Source organism: Rana temporaria, chromosome 12, assembly GCF_905171775.1.
Source record: "Rana temporaria chromosome 12, aRanTem1.1, whole genome shotgun sequence".
Lineage (NCBI taxonomy): Eukaryota > Metazoa > Chordata > Amphibia > Anura > Ranidae > Rana > Rana temporaria.
The window spans coordinates 123500365-123525431 of NC_053500.1; the positions used below are offsets into that span (position 1 = coordinate 123500365).

A 25067-nucleotide genomic window follows, 5' to 3' on the forward strand; every position below is an offset into this window, starting at 1 on the left:
TAAGCGGCGGAGGGCGCGGGAGAGCGGCGGGAAGGGGGGGCCCTCTCCCGCCGCCGATAACGGCGAATCCGCCGTTATCATGTACCGGACCGCTGACACTAAAGATAGATACCTCGGTTGTGGCAGCAGCTGCTGCCATTACCGAGATATCTATCTTTAAAGTTAGGCCGTATAAAGACGTACAGCGGTCTGGAAGTGGTTAAACAAAGTCCATATTCAATCCTGGATGATTGAAGTCAGATGTGTGCTCAGGAAAATCAGTGTTATTCCACCTTCACCAGTTATACTGATTTGCACCCCAAGTGAATATTTTTAGATGATTCCTTACCAGATGGTAATGCTCCTTATTTTGATACCAAAAAAGGAGTCATTTAACGTTTATACAGGTAAACCTGTGTAATCGGATGCGTCCTGGCACTTAGAAGTCTTGCAGTCATATGGATTCCAGTATGTGCATGAAAAAATAGGATAATGCCAACATAGTGTAACTTGTTTATTAAAAAGGGATAATACAAAAAAGAGCCAAATTGCCGCTTACCGTTTGGTGTGCCCCAAACCCGGCACTGAGGCTTGCTCGCGTGGGTTGTTTAGGATCGCAGATCCTGGGTGTGCGCTCCACCTCGTTGATAGTCTAAACCAGCGGGACAGGAAGTGACGAAATAGCGTGCGTGGCTGAGTACCGCCTCATCCACGCACGCTAGTTTGTCACTTCCTGTCCCGCTGGTTTAGACTTTGTTTATAGCGCAAAAAATAAAAACCGCAGAGGTGATCAAATACCACCAAAAGTGGAGGTTTGACAGAGGCGTACTTGGCCCCCCTCCACTGGTGTCAATGCCGGCAGGCCATACCTTAGAGGGACAAATGCACTGTTTTAGGTCTGAGGTCACAATACTATGCTCACCATGCAACACTGCAAGGCTGCTGATTGTACTGTTGTACTATCGATGTTTTCTTTGTTTTGTATTTGTCTTCAAACAAATAAATACAGATTTTGCTAAAAAAAAAAAAAAAAAAGGACGCCAATTTTGTTTGGGAGCCACTTCGCAAGACTGCGTAATTGTCAGTTAAAGCAACGCAGTGCCGAATCGCATAAACTGTCCGGGTCCTTTACCTGCCTAAAGATCCGGGTCTTAAGTGGTTAAACACCCCACGATTAAAAAAATAAAAATAAATCAGGAAACAAAAACTACACCATACAGGTTACCAATAGTTAATTACTTAATTTATCAATTCTTGGCTCAAGGTCAACAAAGTAACAAGGCAAAACATTCTTCTAGAGAAACCATCGAGAAATCCGACGTTCCATGTCTGCATTTCACTTATTAGATCCAATAATAAACAGGTTCTTCTCTACATATTCACTTAATAAAGTCAATGATATTCAGATGTCGTCTTAAGAATTCTCACTTATTAAATTAGATTATTCTTCCTTGCAATACTGTGCAGTTGGAAACCTTGATCTGAAAAGTTGCGTTGGGGTAGAAAGCGCGCTGCTGGCTTGTTCGGAGAGGAGTTTTGCTTGAAGGTATAATAAAAATAGAATTATGTGCATCTGAATGCTATACAAGATAAGCAAATGTCAGGAAGGTATTGCCTCTCACACAAACAGAAAGGGTGTGCAATTATCTTACAACTTGAGGTCAAGTTAAATGTTTATAAAAACTAAACCAGAGGTGCTTGATATGTGTAGGCCATTTTCACACTTTGCTCCAAGGAGCTGAAACCAGTAAACAAAAAACTGAAAGGCCAAATGGTCACAAGACAATACCAAAAAGGTACGCAACCTGGCCGCAATCCACGTTCATTTTCAACTTTTATGCAATGTCATCTCTTGCGAATGTACAAATGCAGTCAAGTCAACTGCGGCAACCGCATGACGGCAATCCTGTGGAATTTCTCAGCCTATCTAGGGTAAGGATGGACACGTCCTCTATAGCACACATAATGTTTAATGGAAATATCAAGACAGGATGAGGGTCCGAGAAGCAGCGCTGGGCCTGTACACGTTCAGGATTGCTCGCGCTTTTTCTTGCATGAGCAGCTGGTCCTTGGAGCCACCAAAAGCAATGATCTTCCAAGCATGACTCATCTGGAAGAAAGAGAACGGGTCATTAGGAAACAGACACAAGGCAGATCTTAAAAGGGGTTGTACAGGTTTGTTTTTTAATATTCTAAATGGGTTCCTTTTACGCAGTGTTTCTCAATTCCAGTCCTCAAGGCGCCCCAACAGGTCATGTTTTCAGGATTTTTCTCAGCTCAAACAGCTGTGGTAATTACTAAGGCAGTGAAACTGATCAAATCACCTGTGCAAAATATCGGAAAGCCTGAAAACCTGACCTGTTGGTGCCCCTTGAGGACTGGAATTGAGAAACGCTGCTTTAACCACTTCAGCCCCGGACCATATTGCTGGTCAAAGACCAGGCCACTTTTTGCAATTCGGCACTGCGTCGTTTTAATTGACAATTGCGCAGTCGTGTGACGTGGCTCCCAAACAAAATTGGCATCCTTTTTTCCCCACAAATAGAGCTTTCTTTTGGTGGTATTTGATCACTTCTGCGGTTTTTAGTTTTTGCGCTATAAACAAAAATAGAGCGACAATTTTGAAAAAAATGAATATTTTTTGCTGTAATAAATATGCCCCAAAAATATATAAAAAAAAATATTTTTTTTCTCAGTTTAGGCCGATACGTATTCTACATATTTTTCATAAATAAAAAAAAAACGCAATAAGCGTTGATTGTTTGCGCAAAAGTTATAGAGTTTACAAAATAGGGGGTAGTGCTATGGCATTTTTATTATTTTTTTTTTTTTACTAGTAATGGCGGTGGTCAGCGATTTTTATCGGTACTGTGACCTTATGGCGGACACTTCGGACACTTTTGACACATTTTTGGGACCATTGGCATTTTTATAGCGATCAGTGCTATAAAAATGCATTGATTACTATGAAAATGCACTGGCAGGGAAGGGGTTAACACTAGGGGGGCGAGGAAGGGGTTAAGTGTGTTCTAACTGAAGGGGGGGTGGGACTGACTGGGGGAAATGACTGATCGCTGTTCATACATTGAATGAACAGACAATCAGGCATTTCTCCCCGGTGATCACGCTCGCCCCCGCGCCCCTATTGGCTGCCCGACGAGATGACGTATAGCTACGTGATCTCGCCCAGCAGAGCCGACCTGCCGCCGTAAAACTGCGGCGGCTGGTCGGCAAGCGGTTAAGCTAGTGCATTGTTGGTTCACTTACCTTTTCCCTTTGACTTCCCTTCTAAATTTATTAATTTTTGTGTCTGAATTTCTCACTTCCTGGTTCTCCTCAGTAAGCTTGCCTCCATCTGGCTGGGGGTTAGTCAGCCAGAACAGCTTACCGAGGAGGAACAGGAAGTGAGAAATTCAGACAAAGAAAACTAGACATGATTGTAGCCGTATTCGTGCAATTGTATATTAGTGCAAATAAAAAATAAAAAAGTATCACTGACAGTACTCAATTTTCTCAGACAAAGAAAAAAAAAAAACATTTAGAAGGGAAATCGAAAGAAAAGGGTAAGCGAACCAACAATGCACTAGCTTAACCCCTCTAAAAGCAAACCTCAAAGCCATCTAATGCCCCATACACGTGATCAGAATTTCCGATGGAATTTTTCGGAATTCCGTTCAAGCCGTCTTGCATACACACTGTCAGATCAAATTCCGACCATCCTAAACGCGGTGACTTAAAACACTAAGACGAGCCGAGAAAAATTAAGTTCAATGCTTCCGAGCATGCACGGATTTTTCTCCGTCGAAGTTGCACACAGACGATAGTAAATTCCTATCAGTTTTTTTCCCCATCGGAAAAAAATAAAACGTGTTCCATTTCTAAACACAGACGAAAAAAGTCAGATGGGGCCAGACATGATCAGCATAAGACTTCTCAAAAGTTAAGGTCCTGCCCAAAGCCAACTATACAATGTACAATCCATTACTTCTACCCAACACTATGTACTTCAAGTACAATTATGGTCAAAACTTGTTTTTCATCCATTTTGGATAGAGCAGAGTAAAGGGAAGACTGGTATTGAAAGGGTTAATATCCCTAACTGGATATTATTAAAAAGGATCCCTTGGGTATGACCTCATACATAGGTTTGGCAAATCTGAAAAACTGTAAAAAACTTGATTGACCTTACAAATATATTACATACACACACACACACACACACACAGTATCTCACAAAAATGAATACACATCTCACATTTGTGTAAACATTTTATTCTATCTTTTCATGTGACAACCCTGAAGAAATAACACTTTGCTACAATGTTGTGTAGTGAGTGTACAGCTTGTATAACAGTGTAAGTTTGCTGTCCCCTCAAAATAACTCAACACACAGCCATTAAAAAGGAGAAGTCCAGGCTGAGCTTTTTAGGCTGGGCTTCTCCTCTGGGTCACAGGAGTGCAATTTGTTTTGCACTTCTGTGACGCGTTTTCAGCGGGGGGAACAGTCTGAAGTCCGCTCTCCGCTGACGTAACTGCCATCAGACAAGGCCAAGTTGGGATCCACCAACTGCCCTGATTGATGGCAGTCGCAGCGAGCTGCCGAGACGGCCACTCACCGCCCCTCCACGGCTCAGTGTGGAGAAGTAGAGCAGAAGCATCGCTCTGCTCAGGGAGGAGTGAGAACCGAGCCATCAGCGATGTTCGGTGGCTCGGTTCTCAGCGAAGGGACGCTGGGGGACAGATGCGGCAAGTACGACTAGCAAAAAAAAAAAAAAAACACACTTCTCTTGTAATGTCTAAACCGCTCGCAACAAAAAGTACACCCCTAAGGCTCCTTTCACACTGGGAGCTGCCGAGCGTTAGCGCTAAAGCATCGCTCGCTTTAGGGGGCGCTTTTCACCCAGCTAGTGGCCAAATGGGTTAAAAAGTTTTGCGGCGCTTCCGATGCGCTGCCCATTCATTTCAAAGGGCAGGGCATTCTGGAAGCGCTAAGTACAGCCCTCCCAACCCGCCCCAGGTGGGTTGGGAACGCTGTAAAATGGCACTCCCAAAATATCCCTACCCATTAAAATGAATAGGCAACGCTTCCAAGCGCTGCAAAACTTGTATTTTTTTCCCCCCTTAGCACCGGAAAAGCGGCAAAAAACAGCCGGCGCTTTTAGAGCCGCTGTAGTGTGAAAGGGGTCCAAGTGATGACGGCAGAAGTCCTAGGGAGCACATGCATGGACCAACTTCTGTAACATTAACCAGTTTCTGCCCGGTCAATAGTGGATTGACAGCTGGTTGGTGCCTTCCCATCCTGACTGGACATCATTTGGCGTCCTGTCATGATGCGCCAAACTGTGGGGCCGCATAGCGGCGCAATCCGTCATCAGCTGTGTCCATGGGACACTGACTGATCAGAGTACCGGTTCGCTGCCAGTACCATGTAACTGCCGTGACTCACAGCAGGTCACATGACAGTTGTACAAAGCCATCCAAATGTGTAAAAACATGTTGCTAGCTGTGATTGGTACCATCGTTTGCTCTCACGGCGAATGTTTGTTTTTGAAAAATGGGTTTGAACGATTTTTTGTATAGTGTATGGCCAGCATTATTCTTTTGTACTCCATCACACTACACTTTCCTCTTATTTTCCCTATTCTTATATTTGAGGCTGAAGCCCGGTCCAAGGGCATTTTTGTTGACCTGCGGTTAGTGCTGCCATATCCATCCATTTGAGTTTGTTTTTCCCTGGGCAGTTTTATTGGATAAGCTCCCTTCTCCGCTTCTAGTTATCTATTCTGACCCTCCGTTGGGGGTGTCCAGTAGACCTATACGTACGTACCTTTCCTCTTTCACCCGACTTACCAGCTCCCCTTGTTGGTCCTCGGGCCCAGGCGTCACAAGTGGACCTGCGGCTTGTACCCCTAGGTTGCCCAGTGGACAATCATTCCCCAAAAGATTAACTCTTCAACTGTTTTTTTGCCCATGTCTTGACGTTATGTACGTATCCTCAGGGGGTCGACAATATCCGGGCGCCAGGTCGAAATTGCGACAAGAAGTTGTGACCTGGCGCCCGCCAGTAATTGTGTATCCGTGCGCCCCCACCTCCCCCACTGCGCGATCGTGGCAGGCCGGTAATTGAGGCCGCTGCTTTGCGGCCTTGTGAAGTCCCAAGCTCTTCCTTCTGTCAGCTGGCGCCATCTGGTGGTGGCCGTTGGCATTACAAGTTAAACAGCAATTCTAATATGTAATTTTTCACTATTTTCACTGCCATCCCCTTACCTCTAATTAGAACCACCAAACATTATATATATATATATATATATATATATATATATATATATATATATATATATATATATATATATATATATATATATATATATATATATATATATATATATTTTTTTTTATTCTAACACCCTAGAGAATAAAATTGCGATCGTTGCAATACTTTGTCACGCCGTATTTGCGCAGCAGTCTTACAAGCGCACTTTTTTGGGGAAAAATTAAAACATTTTTAATTAAAAATTAAGACAACAGTAAAGTTATCCCAATTTTTTTTTTTTAATAATATGAAAGATAATGTTACACCGAGTAAATTGATACCCAACATGTCACGCTTCAAAATTGCGTCCGCTCGTGGAATGCCGACAAAAACTTTTACCCTTTAAAATCTCCATAGGCGACGTTTAAAAAAAAACTACAGGTTGCATGTTTTGAGTTACAGAGGAGATCTAGGGCTAGAATTATTGCTCTTGCTTTAACGATACCTCACATGTGTGGTTTGAATACCGTTTACATATGCGGGCGCTACTCACGTATGTGTTCGCTTCTGTGTGCAAGCTCGTTGGGATGGGGCGTGTTTTCTGGCTCCTAACTTTTTTAGCTTGCTCCTAGATTCCAAGCAAATTTGCCAAATCCTGCGATACCTTATACCCCTGCGTGGGTGAACGGTTGTTTTACTGTTTTTTTTCCTTTACAATGAAAAATGATTCTACCAGAAGAATGCACCCCAATCCTCTCGCCATAACGACAGTAATCACGGCACCCTCTACTGCTGGGACTGAAATAATGATCTGTACACCGAGCAAAGAGCCCCATCTTTCAGAAATACTTTTTTAGAACTAGTAAACAGCGCGCCGAATCACCATTTGCCGTAAAATTTAATGTGGTGCCTTTAACTTGGTTGTACATGTTCGAAATGAGAGGGCATAATTATTTAAATTCCTCTAATTATGAATCTGTGTGGGAGCCATGGGTGGCATAGTAATAGCGAGATGGATGTTGTTTGCTGTGAGAACACCTGCAGTCAATTCTTCTCCAGCTTTATAATCCATGCGAAATCAGCGTGAACAATTTAACCTTTTTGTAGCCTTTCTTCCACTTAAACTTTCAGATGTATCAACTTAAAAAAAAAAAGGCTTCCAAACAGAAAAAAAACAAAAACCTTTAGTTGCTGCGACATTTAATAAAAAAAACTATTGTCAAAGGGATAGAGATTTTTCAGCTTTGCACTAAGTGGGAGAACGCAGCGATATTATCTTTGCAGGATAATGAGAAAGTTAAAGGAAAAGACACGCTGAAGTATACAAATGCCATTGTGTGTCAGACGCCATCTTGTCCCCGTGAAACAAAAGCGATTACTGATTGCATGTCAGGTAGCTCTGTACATCTCCATACATGTTCTCTCCTCATCTCCTATACAAATACTTTCATTCTAAGCGAGTACGCTCATTTGAAATGCATATTTGTCTTTTTTTTTTTTTAAGAACATTTTAACCACTTAAGCCCCGGACCTTTATGCAGCCAAATGCCCAGGCCAGGTTTTGCGATTCGGCACTGCGTCGCTTTAACAGACAATTGCGCGGTCGTGCGACGTGGCTCCCAAACAAAATTGGCGTCCTTTTTCCCCCACAAATAGAGCTTTCTTTTGGTGGTATTTGATCACCTTTATTTTTTGCGCTATAAACAAAAATAGAGCGACAATTTTGAAAAAAAATGCAATATTTTTTACTTTTTGCTGTAATAAATATCCCCCAAAAACATATATAACATTTTTTTTTTCCTCAGTTTAGGCCGATACGTATTCTTCTACCTATTTTTGGTAAAAAAAAAAATCGCAATAATCGTTCATCGGTTGGTTTGCGCAAAATTTATAGCGTTTACAAAAAAGGGGATAGTTTTATTGCATTTTTTTTTTTTTTTACTACTAATGGCGGCGATCAGCGATTTTTTTCGTGACTGCGACATTATTCCGACCGCCGCATTTACCGGGGGGGTCCCGATCGGACCCCCGACCCGCGGAAAGGCGGGGACATACATGTACGCCCATATGCCTGTACGTGCCATTCTGTGGACGTATATGTACATGCGGCGGGCGTTAACCGGTTAACCACCTCAATACTGGGCCTATTCTGGCACTTCTCTCCTACATGTACAAATCATCATTATTTTTCTAGAAAATTACGCAGAACCCCCAAACGTTATATATGTTTTTTTAGCAGACACCCTAGGCAGGGATATGCAATTAGCGGACCTCCAGCTGTTGCCAAACTACAAGTCCCATGAGGCATAGCGAGACTCTGACAGCATCAAGCATGACACCCAGAGGCAGAGGCATGATGGGACTTGTAGTTTTGCAACATCTGGAGGTCCGCTAATTGCATATCCCTGCCCTAGGGAATAAAACTATGGTCTTTGCACCGTTTTATCTTGCACGGTATTTACACAATAATTTTTCAAACGCTTTTTTTGGAAAAAAATTGTTCCATGAATAAAAAAAAAAAAAAAACAGTAAAGTTAGCCCCAATGTTTTTGTAAAATATGAAAGATTATGTTAAACCGAGTAAATAGATAGCCAACATGTCACGCTTTAAAATTGTGCACACTCATGGAATGGCGCCAAACTTCGGTACTTAAAAATCTCCATAGGCAACGCTTTGAAAATGTTTACAGGTTACCAGTTTAGATTTACAGAGATCTAGTGCTAGAATTGTTGCTGGCACTCTAACGCACGCGGCGCATATGTGGTTTAAATTGCGTTTAAATATGTCGGCGGGACTTGTGTGTGCGTTCGCTTCTGCGCGCAAGCTACCGGGGACAGGGGCGTTTTTTTTTTTTACACTTTAAAAAAAAAAAACACATTTATTCCTATTACAAGGAATGTAAACATCCCTTGTAATAAGAATAGTGTGTGACAGGTCCTCTTTATGAAGAGATGTGGGGTCAATAAGACCCCACATCTCTCCTCCAGGCTGGAAAGCATGAGATCGGTGAAAAAAATGTCACAGATCTCATGATTAGTGTTGCTTACTAATTAACTAATGTTTACTTACGGGTACCCGGGCGTGACGTCATCACAACGCGCCCGGGCCTCCAACGGTTATAGAGATGACTGGTGACCATCTGGTCACCAGTCATCTCTATGCTTCCTGCCTGCGCCGGACGATTCTTTCTCCGGGCCCCTGATGGCACGGGAGATCCTGAAGGAGCACCGGATGGCGGGGGGGAGATGTCCCCTCCCGCCACCTATAAGAACGATCAAGCGGCGCTATGATCGTTCTTATGTTGCACAGAATCGCCGGCACCAACGAATGACATCTGAATGATGCCTCTAGCTGCAGGCATCATTCAGATATCCCCCCACAAGCAAAATCGGACACCTGAGACTTTTTTGGGGACCAGTGGCATGAATACAGTGATCAGTGGTAAAAATATGCTGTACCAATGACCACGGCAAGGAACGGGTTAACACCAGGGGCGTTTGAAAGGGTTAAATGAGTCCCTAGGAGGCGCTGTGTGGGGGTGCGCTCTGACTGAGTGAAGACAGATTGGTGTTCCGGCTGAGAAGAAACACAAGATTACCATCTTCTCCCCTGTCAGAACAGCGATCTGCCTTGTTTACATAGGCAGATCGCCATTTTGCCTCTCCCGGGAACGATCGTGGGTGGCAGGCAGACATCGGGTCTGCCGGAGCCACTGATTGGCATCTCCAGTGTCTCGTCAACACACAAAAGCGCCTCCGGTGGTGCGAATTGGCTATTGCAAGAAATGACGTACAGAAATAGAGTTGGGGAAAGGTCAGTTCAGATAGAGGGGGAGTTTAAGGATTAATCATGCAGCTCTAGTATGCCTGTGTATGCGGGGATAGGGAGTCTCAGTTTTATTTACTTCCGATTTTATTGCTATCACATAGGGGACTAACAGTCTTTTGCTGGTGTGCTCGTCCCCAAATAGAATGCATGGAGGTGAAAAACCTTGAGGGTTTACAACCCCTTTAATAGCGCCGAGAAGGAGCCGTCATTCGGGACGCCACTAAATTAACCACTTCCCGCCCCGTCAATAGCAAATTGACGTCCGAGAAGTGGTTCTGTTATCCTGACTGGACGTCTATTGACGTACAGCAGGATAACATGCCGGCGCGAGGATCGGTGATGCGGGGTGTCCGGGGGAGGCGCTTTACCACGTGATCAGTCGTGTCCAATCACAGCTGATCACAATGTAAACAGGAAGAGCCGTTGATCGGCTCTTCCTCACTCCGACAGACGCAAGTAGATGAGAGCCGATCGGCGGCTCTCCTGACAGGGGGTATACTCTGACTTTTTTATCCGCGTAGCCCCCCCGTGGATGCCCACACTGGAGCACCAGGGAAGCGGACAACATGTGGATGGCCAGGTATGTACCCCATGGCCATGCACGTTAAAAAATATTCACTATAGATGCCAATCGGTGCCCACAAATGGGCACAGACTGGCAAAAATATAAAACAAGTGATGCCCAGCAATGCCATCATCAGTGCTACCTCTCAGTTTCCATCCATGTCCAGAGCCCACCAGTGTCCATCTGTGCCACCCATGAGTGCCAGCCATATCAGTGCCCGTCAGTGCAGCCATATCAGTGCAGCCATATCAGTGCCCGTCAGTGCAGCCATATCAGTGCCCATAATTGAAGAAATTTTGGGTACCTGGAGTCGGCAAACAATGCACCGACTCCTACTAAATTTAGATTGGAATAAAAAAAAAAAAAGCAAGTTTAAATGTCCCAATTCACAAAAAGTTATAATTAATGACTTCTCTACTGTAAGAATAAAGACCAATGCATGCAGTGCCTCACGTAACCGCAAAACGAACACGTTAAGTGACCGTGAAGAAGCATGCTTTTCATGTGCTTCACTATATGGCACGCAACGCACAATTAGGAGCTGCAATACTTATACTTTCCATAGTGTTGTGTTCTGCTTTTACAGGGAACGCATGTTAGAGAACCAGTAAGTGTCCAAATAAAAAAATTCCAACAGGAGTTTTATAAAGCACTAAAAGAAGTTGAAAAGTATGATCGCTCATCAAAACTTACTGTTGAAGAAGCCATCCTTGTTTATCCAGAGATCGTTAGTGATGTGGCCAGAATAGTTACTGCAATGCCACCCACCCAAGTCAGTGTCGAAAGATTATTTTCAGCCCTAAAAATAATAAAGTCTGACTTAAGAGCCTCTATGAAAGAGGATCTGGCAGAGGCAATTCTCTTCCTTAGAACTCTACATTGAATTGATTTGCATTTGCTAAGCCTAGAACTACATTTCAAGATTAATATAAACCATTTCTAGGTTTTGCAGATTTTGTTTTATTATAGATAAGCTTTGTTTTTGTTCTAAAACAACCAAATAATGTGGTTTGTATTTTTGAACTGGTAAAGATCCTGTTCCTGATGTTTATGCCTGCTGCTACTATCCAGCCACTTGATTGATTAATAAAAAAAAATTAATAAAACTGTTTTCATTGTGTTTGTCTTTTGCTTAAACTGTGCAATACAGTAGACTGTTGGCTTCAGAGCCAGTAGTCCTGTGGTAGGTTGCGTTTCTTTCCCTCAAGGAATGTATAAAATACATTTGCATATTAATACAGAGGAGTCGGAGTCGGGGAGTCGGAACAGTAAAACTGAGGAGTCGGAACAGTTATCTACCGACTCCACAGCCCTGGTTGCCACCACACACGCTTGACACCATCTGAACCAAATAAGTTTATCTTGGTCTCATCAGACCACAGGACATGCTTCCAGTAATCCATGTCCTTAGTCTGCTTGTCTCAAGCCAACTGTTTGCGAGCTCTATTGTGTATCATCTTTAGAGGAGGCTTCCTTCTGGGACGACAGCCATGCAGGCCAATTTAATGCAGTATGTGGTGTATGGTCTGAGCACTGACAGGCTGACCCTCAACCCTTCAACCTCTGCAGAAAAGCTGGCAGCACTCATACGTCTATTTCCCAAAGACAACCTCTGGAAATGACGCTGAGCACATGCACTCAACTTCATTGGTCGACCATGGCGAGGCCTGTTCTGACTGGAACCTGTCCTATTGAACTGCTGTATGGTCTTGGCCACCGTGCTGCAGCTCTTGGCAATCTTCTTATAGCCTAGGCCAGCTTTATGTAGAGCAAAAAAAAAATTTTTTTGGATCCTCAGTTTTGCCATGAGGTGCTATGTTGAACTTCCCGCGACCAGTAGGATAGTGAGAGCGATAACACCAAATTTAACACACCTGCTCCCTTGTAACACTAATGAATCACATGGCTCCGGGGAGGGAAAATGACCAATTGGGACATTTTCACTTAGGGGTGCACTCACTTTTGCCAGTGGTTTAGACATTAATGGCTGTGTGTTGAGTTATTTTGAGGGGACAGCAAATTTACACTGTTATACAAGCTGTACACTCACTACCCTACATTGTAGCAAAGTGTCATTTCTTCAGTGTTGTCACATAAGATATAAAATATTTACAAAAATGTGAGGGGTGTATGTGAATATATATATATAAATATATATATATATAAATATAAAAAACATACACAGTGGAACCTCGAATTGCGAGTAACACGGTTAACGGCGGTTCCCCCACCAGCATGTGGTATTGCATGCCATTGAAGTCAATGCGGAACAAATTATTTTTGTTTCCAATGACTTCAATGGGGAAACATACTTTGATATACGAGTACTTTGGATTACGAGCATTCTACTGGAATGGATTATGCTCGTAATCCGAGGTTCCACTGTATATATCACATACACACACACACACACAATAACCCTTTTTACGTTCCACTAATGAACTTACCGGTTCTGGAATCCTGAGTTTCTCCATCTTCGCCACCGTCTCCTTTTCGGTCTTTACTGTTACATCTGTATCAGCGTTCAGACTTGCAGCTTTGCTTTTATTAAGTGATGTTCTCACTACTTTGTCCATGTCCACCAACATACAGGAAGAAGCGTCTATGGCTACATGAGCAGCAGGCTCAGTCTTTATTGGCATGGCTGTGCCAGCTCTGTGAAAAGCAGACTCGTGCGTTTTAACCAGCTCTCCAATGTCAGTGTGTGAGGTGTCCCCAAGCATATAAGATCCTTTTCCCGACTTGACCTGGACAAATCCCTGGTTCAGTAGACTGTTTTCCTCCTTGCTGCTGCATGAAGACTCATTCAGAGATATGGACAGGAAGCTCTCGCAGCTCTGCGTCTGAGAATAAAACATATGACAGTTAGCGCAGCCCTAACCAGCAGAGGAATATAGAACTCACAATTGTAGGTGGGAAACTTTTACTTGTCTAATGGATTTAGCAAGTAGTCTGTGGCTTGCTCTTACACTTCCCAGTACATTGAAAATATGCCCATCGTGACACACTTGCCAATGCAGGCCTACTGTTGGTGTGAATGGCCTGGTTTTGGTGTTCGATACACAGACTTAGAACAAGCATGCAGCAAAGTGTGAAATCCATATATTTATTCAGTGGTTGCTTGTCCGCTATATATCTCATCTGGGAGACAATGGGGTGCGGGGGATGCCTGTATAGTACTTCACTCACAGGAGACTGAAAGGCTGGCAGATAAGAGGTCACAACGGAGAGAACATGCAGCTTATATTTGCAATAAAATTAAAAAGTGCACAAGAGGCACCTATTCTATTTACAGGACACCGGTGCATATTATTTAAACCCACTCTCATCCGTTCTAAACTACTGCCATAGTGCTGATCTATAAGGATATAGATGCCTCCTGCATGTATCCTTACCTGTCAAATGTCGCCTCTGTCTGTTATAAGAACTGAAAAACTGCAGATTCTATGGGTGGATCGGTTGTCTGGAGCTCTGTGGGTGGAGTCGTGATGTCAGTAGACTCTCCGCCCACCTCTACACTCCCCTTGTCAACATGCATTTTATCCAGTGTATTCCTTACACTAAATTCTGCTATGATCACTAACATCCAGTCAAAATCCAGAAAAGTAACCACACGACTTCAAAATAGTGGGGTGGGAATTAAAAAATGCTGCCTGTCGCAAGCTAGTGCATGAGATATGTAAATAACCTGTCACTCACAGCAAGGGGGAAGAACGGATTAAAGTTTTCTCCTGTTTGTCCGTTTATCTCACTGAGAAAAAAAAAAAAAAAAAAAAAGATTGCTCAGAGCTGGATTAACTCTTTGTGGCAAGACTGGGCACAGATGATAGGAAATCGTATACTCTGCATCAGGGATATGCAATTAGCGGACCTCCAGCTGTTGCAAAACTACAAGTCCCATCATGCCTCTGGGTGTCATGCTTGTGGCTGTCAGAGTGTTGCTAAGCCTCATGGGACTTGTAGTTCCGCAACAGCTGGAGGTCCGCTAATTGCTTACCCCTGCTCTACATTGTGACAGCAAAAAAAAAAAAAGAAGGTGGGTTTACATCCACTTTAAGGAAGTAAAAAAAAAACTAGCAAATTTGCCAAGTTTCCTGCCTGTGTAAGTTTATGTCCCTTTGGAGAGTCACAAATACACCCTTTCTAAATTAAATTCTGCACCCTTGCCTTTACCTATGATGCCAAGCATAGCCCTTTAATACAGAAGTTCAGCATACTTTTCAGATATTTTATGGCCAAGCCTGCAGATCACAGACTACAGCGGCTCAGCTGAACTGACCTCAATACAAAAAAAAATAAAAAATAAACCAATAAATTGTTACCTAGCAACAAATGGACACCTGCATGCCGGTACAGATAGAGGCCATTACAATACAAGAGAGCAAACAAGAATGTTTGCTATATGGAGAGAACAAAAAAGGTACAGAGGTCTGCATTAGACATGCATGCAATTATAAAGTGCAGTGAAAATTCTACTTTGGTTTAATAAAAAAATAAAAAAAAAAAGTTATTAGTACAGAAAGAAAGTCTGTTTAGAAGTACACAGGGAACTTTCATTACAATATGCAATCCACAAGAGCCGCGGGTACAATTAAAATGAAGACAGTTTCAGAGTAAAGGGAAACACGGGGGCTCATAAAAGCAAACCAAGTAACCAATTGCAATGTTAAGGAGACCTGTAGACTTCATTACCACCCACAGAGCTAAACCCACACTGCAGTAGTTCCGCCTAGGCTATGCAGCATGTGAATACACTCTTCTTCCCTCAAAGCAGTGATTGGTGGGATAAGGGCCAGCTTTGTGTGCCGTCACATCCATGCCTAGCAGACAACACGTACTATACTATAGGGCAGGGGTACTGAATTAAAATTCACGAAGGTCCAGTCAGTAAAATTGTCTTCCAGCAGACGTCCGAATCAAATGTTTGACTCTTAAGACACCTCTGCACAATGGCAAACGTGGTGCATTTTTTGGAGTGCCACGTGCCGGTACCATGCAGCTCGGTACAGTGCAATATATAAAAACAAAAAAAAAACAAAAGGGGGGGGGGGGGGCTTGGCAAGGGACTTCTTTTTCTGCGTTTCCACTTATAAGGCGGCCCACCGAAATAAATGGACCACCTACACCCAGAATAATGATGATTATGTGAACCTAGCCTCAGAACCCTCACATCACAATCCTTTTATTACAGTAGTGTTCTCAGTCCCCCAGCACAAACACCCCCTACCCCCCAGTCCTCGGCCCCCTTTATATCTCTCCCCCCTCTTCAAATTGAAGTTCCCAGCCTCTTTCACATTCCCTGCCCCCTTTATAGTAAGTACCCCTCCTTTACATTGCTGTCCTCACCCCCTTTACATTTCTGTGCTCAGCCCCTTTTTTTAGGAAAACCCCTCCCCTCGCACCGCAGTCACCAGCCCCCTTCACATTTCTGTCCACACCCACTTTGTAGAACCCCCATATCACTCCCTTCACATCATCCCTGGCATCCTCCAACCTTTACACAACAGAGTCCTCTTCCCTGTCATACCTTACACAGGGCGGGAGGCAGAGCAGCTGACATTGGAAGTGTAGCAAAGCAATGGACAGAGAGCAGGAGCTGCCCCATTTAACTGACTGGTTGCCAACATGCAGGGCGGTCCTAGCAACCAATCAATTTACTGGGCCAGCTCCCGCCCTCCGCTGATCTTCTGATGTCATCTCTGCAAAGACAACAGAGCTAGGGAAAGTGGCTGAGGGGAAAAAGCAGATCCTCAATGGCGTGACCGCAGCGGGCCTGGATGGGGACATTAAATCGGTCCGAACCCGGACCGCAGTCCACCATTTAGTGATACCTGCTCAAAGGTAAGGTCAGTGTTTGCATACAGGATGTTTGCGGGGTCCACAGAAGGGTTTATAACAGACAGAGCAGGGAAACTAAGAAAAGGCAATGCGACTGATTTACTAAAAGACAAATATACTGTGCGCTGCAAGTGCAGTTGTGTAGATCTGAAAACGAGGGGAAGCTCTTCAGATTTCCATCTTTCAATCATGTGCAAGCAAAAATGCTTTTTTTTCCCATCAGTTTACCTGTATATGTGAAGCAGATGAGAGAGACAATGTGGGATGCTTAATTTCCTTGTCTACAATATTATCCAAAGCCAGGGACTTGCGCACTTTCTTGATGGGACTATGCGAGTGCTGGATGAAAAGAAACAAGACACATTATACAAAGTAATTCTACAGAGTCTATTTCTATAAATATGTCCAATTCATCAAACGTTTGATGGAAAGGCTACATTTGCCGTACATACAGTCCATTTGTATGATAAACTGCGCCAGTCACTGGTATTACATGGTTCTTCAGACAAGAACGTGACATTGGAAATAATTTTTTCCTTGCAGAGATTTGCTTGAAGGATGATTCAGTGAGTCTATTAATCCTCTTTACCAATAAATCAATCACAGAGCAGCTCAGTGAAAAAAAACGACATGGCAGCTTACAAAACGTGCGCGCTAAGCAGGAGCATTCAGTTGCTTCCTGCCACCTAAGGCAGCGCCCAAAGTGATCCTGTAATGATAGAAATATGGAAGCCGCTACTGCTCATCTGCTATTTTGGGAACGATTTAGACCAAATATTTCTGGACTTTTTCCAGTTAGGTCGCCCTTAAAAAGTATTTACAGTCTCGAGGCACCTAAATGCGCTGCTCTTTAGCAGAAGAACAAGGGTGTAAATTCCTAATGGTACAACCATGTATTGGTAAATGCAGAGTGCAAAAAAAATTTGGGGATCCAAGTAATTAAAAAAAAAAAAAAAAAAAAAACGGATTTTAACTTGTAAACCCCAAGTGTAAAAAATAGACTTGGTTCTTAAGAGGTTTTAAACAGCTATGACGAGAGTGGGGTAAGCGTGTGTAGGCCCCCTGTGACCAAGTCCGAAGCGACGAAACGGACCAGTGCGTGGCTACACAGCAATCCTGAGACGTGACTCCACGTGTACAAAAGGAAGCTATGAGGAGATCACAACACTGACTCACCTGGCATATTTGGAATTTTAACAAGGCAATTTTGAATCTTTTACGACGCAAGTGCATTACGGGGTGGTTGCAGCTGCACCACAAAAGGTTTTTTCACCTTAATCCATAGAATGCATTAAAATGGAGGTCCGCCCACCCCTGCAAAAGTTAAAAGCCAGCAGCTACACATACTGCAATCACTGACTTTTAATAATAGGACACTTACCTGTCCTGGAGTCCAACGATGTCAGCACTGCAGCTGATGTTTCCCATCGGCTGTCAGGTGCTGCCGCCGCCATTAATGTTAAGGGAACCCGAAAGTGAAGCTTTTACGACAAATGAGCGGAAGTAACACTTGAGTTGAACTCTGCTTTGAAAGAGGAAAACCCTGGACTTTATAACTCCTTTAAAAGTAATATGTAAGCCTCCTTGTAATGTCCTCTGCAAGCTCCCAATCCTCTTTCCCGTTGGTTGTGTGTGTTGGGAACAAGCAGCGAACATTAGTTGCAGTCATGTGCACCATTTCCCAGACACTACAAATCCCATAGTCCCCAGTCCTTTTTGGGAGCAAGCAAGAGAGGGTGGCCATGTTCCTACATACAGGAGACACAGAGATTGACCTTAGCCACCCTCTAATAGGACGTTTTTTGTGTTAGGTAAAAAATTCTTAAAATACTTTTTTTTTTTAAAGCAGAGTTTAGCATCACTTCATTTTCAATCCACTCCACATTACCAATACGCCCCAAATGTCAGTTTTGCAGGTAATGGGAGCTATGGCAATACCATGTTCACAAAGTTTACCCTTGTCTGAGCAGAAGCAAGCCAATAATTACCCCAGGTTTCCTTTTATGGCGATCGTAGTTTGGCTCATCTACAATAATCAGCTCAATTCCCGACTCGCTTCGCAGGACTTCCTTCAGATCTTCTTCCAGGTGAGGAGTAGGGGGCTGCAGAACAAGAAATAATCACATTAGGAGGCAAAGTGCCAACAAAGGTTTAAACAACCAAATTAATCAGATTTCTGTAACTAGAAAACTTTGGTAGAATAGAAATTGTCAGATGATTCTATATTCTATTCTACCAATATTCATCTTTCCTAAAAAAAACAGCTCCAAAAAAAACACATTTACATTTTGCATGCCTATTGACATTTTTTATACATATTTTGGAGAATGCCAAGGCGAGACATTCTTGAAGTGGTGTTCTGCCTGGGGAATTTAAAGAAAAAAATTTACTTAACATATGGACACTTGCCTGTCCAGGGAGCCCGCAAAGCCGGCACCCAAGCTGATTTTTGGATCTGCTGTCGAGTGCTGCCACCAATTGTCTTGAGGGAAACCATCAGTGAAGTCTTTTTCAGCTTTACAGCCGGTTCCCTATTGCACAGGCGCGCTGCTCTAACTGGCCCAGCGGCGGAGGAAGGGGGCAAATTTCAGAGGAATGATGCAGTCTCCCGGAAGTGGGGAAGCGTTACTGTCAAAAACAGGTACCCCCCTGAAAGATGCCAAATGTGGCACAGAGGGGGGTAAGAGCAGAAAAGCAGCTGTTCCACTTTTGGATCCCCCAACTCCTCAGCATTACAACAGAACCCCTTAGATGCCTCATTTGAATTCTTGTATTTGTTTGCGCACATGAGACTAAATTACAATTCATGGCTATACAACATCCTCACCCACCACGAAAATTCATACAGTATACAAAGTACCAGGTTCTTCTTTGGTCGGTTTCTATTCTAGTAACATTTCTAGGAGTCATTGGGTAGAAGTGAACAGATGTGTGCAAACTAGGGTTGTCCCGATACCACTTTTTTAGGACCGAGTACAAGTACTGATACTTTTTTTCAAGTACTCGCCAATACCGATACTTTTTTTTTTAAATGTGTCCACATATGCAGCCATGTCCCCCCCACATATGCAGCCATGTCCCCCCCACATATGCAGCCATGTCCCCCCCCACATATGCAGCCATGTCCCCCCCCACATATGCAGCCATGTCCCCCCCCACATATGCAGCCATGTCCCCCCCCACATATGCAGCCATGTCCCCCCCCCCATATGCAGCCATGTCCCCCCCCACATATGCAGCCATGTCCCCCCCCACATATGCAGCCATGTCCCCCCCCCACATATGCAGCCATGTCCCCCCCCACATATGCAGCCATGTCCCCCCCCACATATGCAGCCATGTCCCCCCCCACATATGCAGCCATGTCCCCCCCCACATATGCAGCCATGTCCCCCCCACATATGCAGCCATGTCCCCCCCACATATGCAGCCATGTCCCCCCCACATATGCAGCCATGTCCCCCCATACCTAGATGCCGCCGCCTAGTAGTATCGGATCTGGCATCGGGGGCATTTGCAGGAGTACAAGTACTGCCGCAAATGCTCAGTATCGGTCCCGATACTGGTATCGGGACAACCCTAAGTGCAAACCCCTACAAGCCTAATGTCGTCTGTTTTGCTGGTTTGCTGTTTTGCTGGTTTGCTGGTCGTCTGTTTTGCTGGTAAGTATTTTGCTGGTAGGGCATTGGGGACTCGAGTACATACCAATGATTAATGACTATACCTTTTAGAAGGATAAATTAAATATATTCACTTACCAATGGCCTTGAGCCAAACTTTTCCAATGCATTTTTAAATGGTGTAGGTGTGTGAGGTGCATTGTCTCCCATAAATTTGTGGTTTGGAGTGACAAATCTAAAAAAAAACAACCCAAAAAATAAAAAAATGTTACTCCTTAAAAATAAGATCACACAAAGCATTACAAACATGCTTGTCCAAATTTAGAGAGACATTTACCTTCATGACAGAGGGTAAAAAACAAATCCTAAAACCTGAATACAGTTTTGCAACGTGCAATATAAAAACTGTACATATTAGCACAGCAACTTAGTGTATCCAGGTGAAATATACCTTGTGGTTTGTTTGTTTTTCAAGATTTTGCCTATTCTGTGTTAAATGGTAATGGTTAGTTCCCAATTTATTTTTAATCAAAAGGAAAACTGGAACAAAAAATAGTGATTTTTTTCAATGTTCTACTGCTCCTGACAATTGCAGTGATAACACAATATGTGAATATCTGTTTGTACTCGCAATAACGTCTAGGAACAATAGTGCACATGTGTGCGTGTTATATATATTTTTTTTCCTTCACCACACTTCTCTAATAAGAGATAAAAATGTACCTTTATCTCCATTAAAATAGAGAAAACACAGGGGTGAGCTATAAAGTGATTGATCACCGTAACAGCCAGAGGCTACCACAGTACCAGTCCTAGTTCCCAACTGCCAGTAGCAAGAGCTAATTCTCTGTACTGGGAGCACACTGTCAGTATAAACAGCGCATGGAAGACAACTCCTTTCCGTGAAGCTGCATGTAGGCCTACGCTCTTATTGGAAAGGAGTTAAGTATGGTAACCGTATTCAAAACACAAATGTACCCTTCACCAGCTTGGTATGCTACACCTGGGCTATAGTTTCAGAGTAACTTAAAAATTAGTAAGGATGATCAGAAATGCTTTGACAATGCTCTAAATAGGGATTTACATTAGTAAAGCCAGATCCTACAGCAAACACTTCTGTTATATCAGTGGTTCTCAACCTGGGGGTCGGGACCCCCTCGGGGGTCGAATCCTGGGCCGTTCCAAAAGCCTGCACCGCTTTCCCAGCCTTTTTGCCCACTCAGCCTCTTCGAAGGCGCCCATTCAGTTCATGGCATGGCTGGGGGGGCAGAGACAAGAGGTCAGCTGACTGGTGATTAATGTGAAGTGGGAGGGGCTGGAGAAGACCCTATCTCCTGATTTCGGCAAAGGTGTCACTGCTACGAGACACCACAAAGGGGTTTTAATATTGTACAAGTGGAAGGAACTCAGGGAGCTCTAAATGTTAATGGGTTAGGGGCGCAAATTACTTGTCTTGCTTTGGGTGCTCACAACCCACGCTATGAAAATAATTTTACTGTTAGGTGTCCCCACAACCTGGGAAATTTTATCAAGGGGTCACGGCACTAGGAAGGTTGAGAACCACTGTGTTATATGGACAATCAGCTAATTACATTGCTAGCTTAATAAAATAGCAAACCAATGTTTAGAGTACCTAATCTCCAACCAGGATCACACATGCTTCCTTTTGGGCTGTTAAATAGACCATTAAAAGTCCACCAAAACACTAATGCTGCGTACAGACAATCGTTCGATGGGCGCTTTTGCTTTTAGTTGGAAATTCCGGCCGTGTGTAGGCCCCATGGGACATTTGCTGTCGGAATTTCCAATAAACCAAAATTTGAGAGTTTGTTCTCAAATTTTCCGACAACAAAATCCGTTCTCGTAAACTCAGATCGTGTGTGGAAAATTCCGACGCACAAAATTCCGATCTGAATCAAGACGAAGCGCTCAGTCTAGTAAAACTAGCATTCGTCATGGAGATAGCGCATTTGTCACGCTGTTACGAACTGAAAAGCACGATGCGGAAATACGCAACTCGTCTCTCACCAAACTTCTACTAACAAGACTGGTATTGAACTTCCCTTTAATAGTGCAGTCGTACGTCTTGTACGTCACCGCGTACTCGGCGTTCGGAATTTCCGACATTTGTGCAACCGTGTGTATGCAAGAAAAGTTGGAGCCAACATCTGTCGGAAAAAAATCCACGGTTGTTGTTGGAATTTCCGATCGTCTGTATTAAGGTCCAATTAACTAATGGTGTTGCAAAGTAAGAAATGAGTGGAATTACGTGCAAAATTGTCTCAAACAGGACACAAATCAGGTCACCGTTTAAAGGAGTCCTGCCACACCTACTGCTTGGCACTCTAATGTACTTATACTATACACGGACCAAAAAAAAAAAAAAGATATTCAAAAGTATATATCTATGCAACATCACAAGCAATGCACATTAAAAGATCATTTACGCTGAATTCTTTTGCAGCAGTGGCGTCTTGTCCCGGTGGAGGGGGGTGGTCACCACAGCCTTCTGGCTGCAGACAGGTGTTGACGTCAGAGATGGATTTTCCAGCTCTAAGGCATCGTGTTTTGACCAGAAATTCAAAAACTGTAGAAATAAAAGCAAGCTAATTTTAGCGCTTTGTCATTTACTAGTTTTTAAAGGTGATATTTTAGGTCTATAAAATAAATCTTTATTTTACATATATTTTCATATTACAGGATACACCTATAGTTTTGCAGAGAGCACTGTAAAGAACACAGTAGTAGCTTCCCAAGAAGAGTCTCCTAAAATGAAACTGCACAGAGTAGTACAAAGCCTGAAAACACAATATGCTTTCCTGATTAGAAATCACCATCTTTGTTCAAGGCATTATCCAGGGTCAGTATCTACTTACTAAGGCCAGTCATAGAAGATTCGAACCAGGTATGGGCAGGCTGAATGTACCAAGTTGATTGATACATCTCTATGGAGCGACGGATGTCAGTGGTGACATGTCCACCGACATCCGATCCGCTAAATCCAGGACAGATGGAAACTATTTTCCATCCGTCTGGCGGATCAGATCGGATGAAAACAGACAGGCGGTTCCTTTTCATCCGATCCCCCCCCATAGAGGAGAGCGAAGATCTGCCAGGTCCTTTTCTGTACAGTGTGCAGAGACGGACTTGTCACCCGCCGGCTCAGCGGGGATCAACGGATCGATCCCTACTGAGCAAGTGCATGTCTGAAACGGATCTGCCCGTGTCAAAGGGGCATTAGGGAGAAGATACCATATCCTGCCTGACTAACCTCTAATGGCAATGTCACTGGACCCGAGGGCAAGAAGAGATTTTCTCTTTTTCTTAATAAAGCTACAATGGTGCCGTCTAGCTGGCAGGTGCTGTATACCTTGCTGGACAAGAACTTAGATACTTTAAAAAAAGGTAACAAAGTGTCCCAAATATGAACATTTACAACAAAAAAAACCTACACTTTTTATTCTGGAGAAAAGAGGTTTTCCACCAATTGTGGAAGAGTTCCACATCTCCATTGCCCCGACAGTGAAAACCCCCCTTTCGCAAGTTAAACCGCTTCTCTTCTAATCTCAATGTGTGGCCTCATGTCACTCCTTGTGACTGAATTGTTTTTTTTCCTATGCTGGGTCACCATGGAGGTATTTGTAAATCACCATCAGATCTCCTTGCAAGCGTCTTCTCCTGCAAAATTAAATCTAGTGTTTTGCAATCTTTCCTTGTAATTGAGGTCCTCTAGTCCACTAATTAGTTTTGTTGCCCTGCTTTGGACTCTCTCCAGTTCCAGCACATCCCTTCTGAGGACTGGTGACCAGAACACTCTAGATGTGGTCTAATGTTTTATACAGTGGAAGGATTATTTTATCTCTGGAGAATATCCCTTTTTTATGCATACTCATTCTGCCTGCTTTGGAAGCTGCAGCTTGACATTGCATGCTATTGCTCAAATCGGTCATCTACTAGGACCCCCAGATCTTTCTCCATTCTGGATTTCCCCATCGGTTCCCCCCCTAGTGAGTAGTTTGCATTAGTGTTTTTTGCCCCCATGTGCATTACTTTACATTTCTCCACATTAAACCTCATTTGTCGTGTAGTTGCCCACTTCATGATTTTGTTCTGGTCTTTCTGTAAGATTTTTATATCCTGGTGTGAAGTTATTGCCCTGCTTAATTTTGTGCCATCCACATAAACTGACATTGAGTCATTTAACTCATTCTCTGTATAATTTATGAATAAATTTAACAGAATTGGTCCCAAGAAGAACCCTGGGGCACCCCACTTACCCCTCCAGACCAGTCTGAGTACACAATATCACTACCCTTTGGACACGCCCTTGTAACCATTTTTTAACCCAAGAACAAACCTTATGGTCCACTCCTGCAGACCTCAGTTTGTAGATTAAGCACTTATGGGTGACTATCGAATGACTTTGCAAAATCCAGGCACACTAAATCCATGGGCCTTCCCGTCTAGATGGCCGCTCACTTCCTCGTAGAATGTTAACAGATTGGTCTGGCAAGAACGACCTTTCATAAACTCATACTGATGACTACTTGAGATATTTTGTTTCTCAGAAAATTATTGAATATAGTCCCTTATCGCCTCCAATAATTTACCAACTATTGATGTTAGGCTAACTGGCCTGTATTCAAGAGATTTGTCTTTGTCCTTTTTTGAAAACACAATATGCTGCGTTTTTTTTTTTTTTGTTTTTTAAACTGTTCATTTATAAAAAAATAAAAAATAAAATGGTGTCACTTTTATTCCTATTTCAAGGAATGTAAACATCCCTTGTAATAGAAAAAAGCATGACATGACCTCTTTAATGCGAGATATGGTGTCAAAAGACCTCAGATCTCATTTACACTTAAATGCAATAAAAAAAGTCCCCCCCCCCCCCAATAAAAAATGTCCCCTTTAAGACCATTGGGTGGAAGGGACAATTGACGTTGCTTCTGTCATCCAATGGTATGGAGCCGAGTGGGGGGC

At 43.3% G+C, this 25067-nt stretch overlaps 1 protein-coding gene across 1 annotated transcript in view; it reads right to left on the reverse strand.

Annotated features, from left to right (window-relative positions):
* Positions 1–1205: 1205 nt before the first annotated feature.
* Positions 1206–25067, reverse strand: part of MYBL2 (MYB proto-oncogene like 2) — a 46947-nt gene continuing 23085 nt past the window's right edge. Inside the window, exons 9-14 of the mRNA XM_040330479.1 lie at positions 22532–22671; positions 20223–20319; positions 18453–18566; positions 16693–16803; positions 13074–13469; positions 1206–2089 (exon numbers count right to left, since the gene is read on the reverse strand). Coding sequence (XP_040186413.1) covers positions 1961–2089; positions 13074–13469; positions 16693–16803; positions 18453–18566; positions 20223–20319; positions 22532–22671 — 987 coding nt within the window. The 3' untranslated portion in view covers positions 1206–1960. The remainder of the gene's footprint in view (positions 2090–13073; positions 13470–16692; positions 16804–18452; positions 18567–20222; positions 20320–22531; positions 22672–25067) is intronic.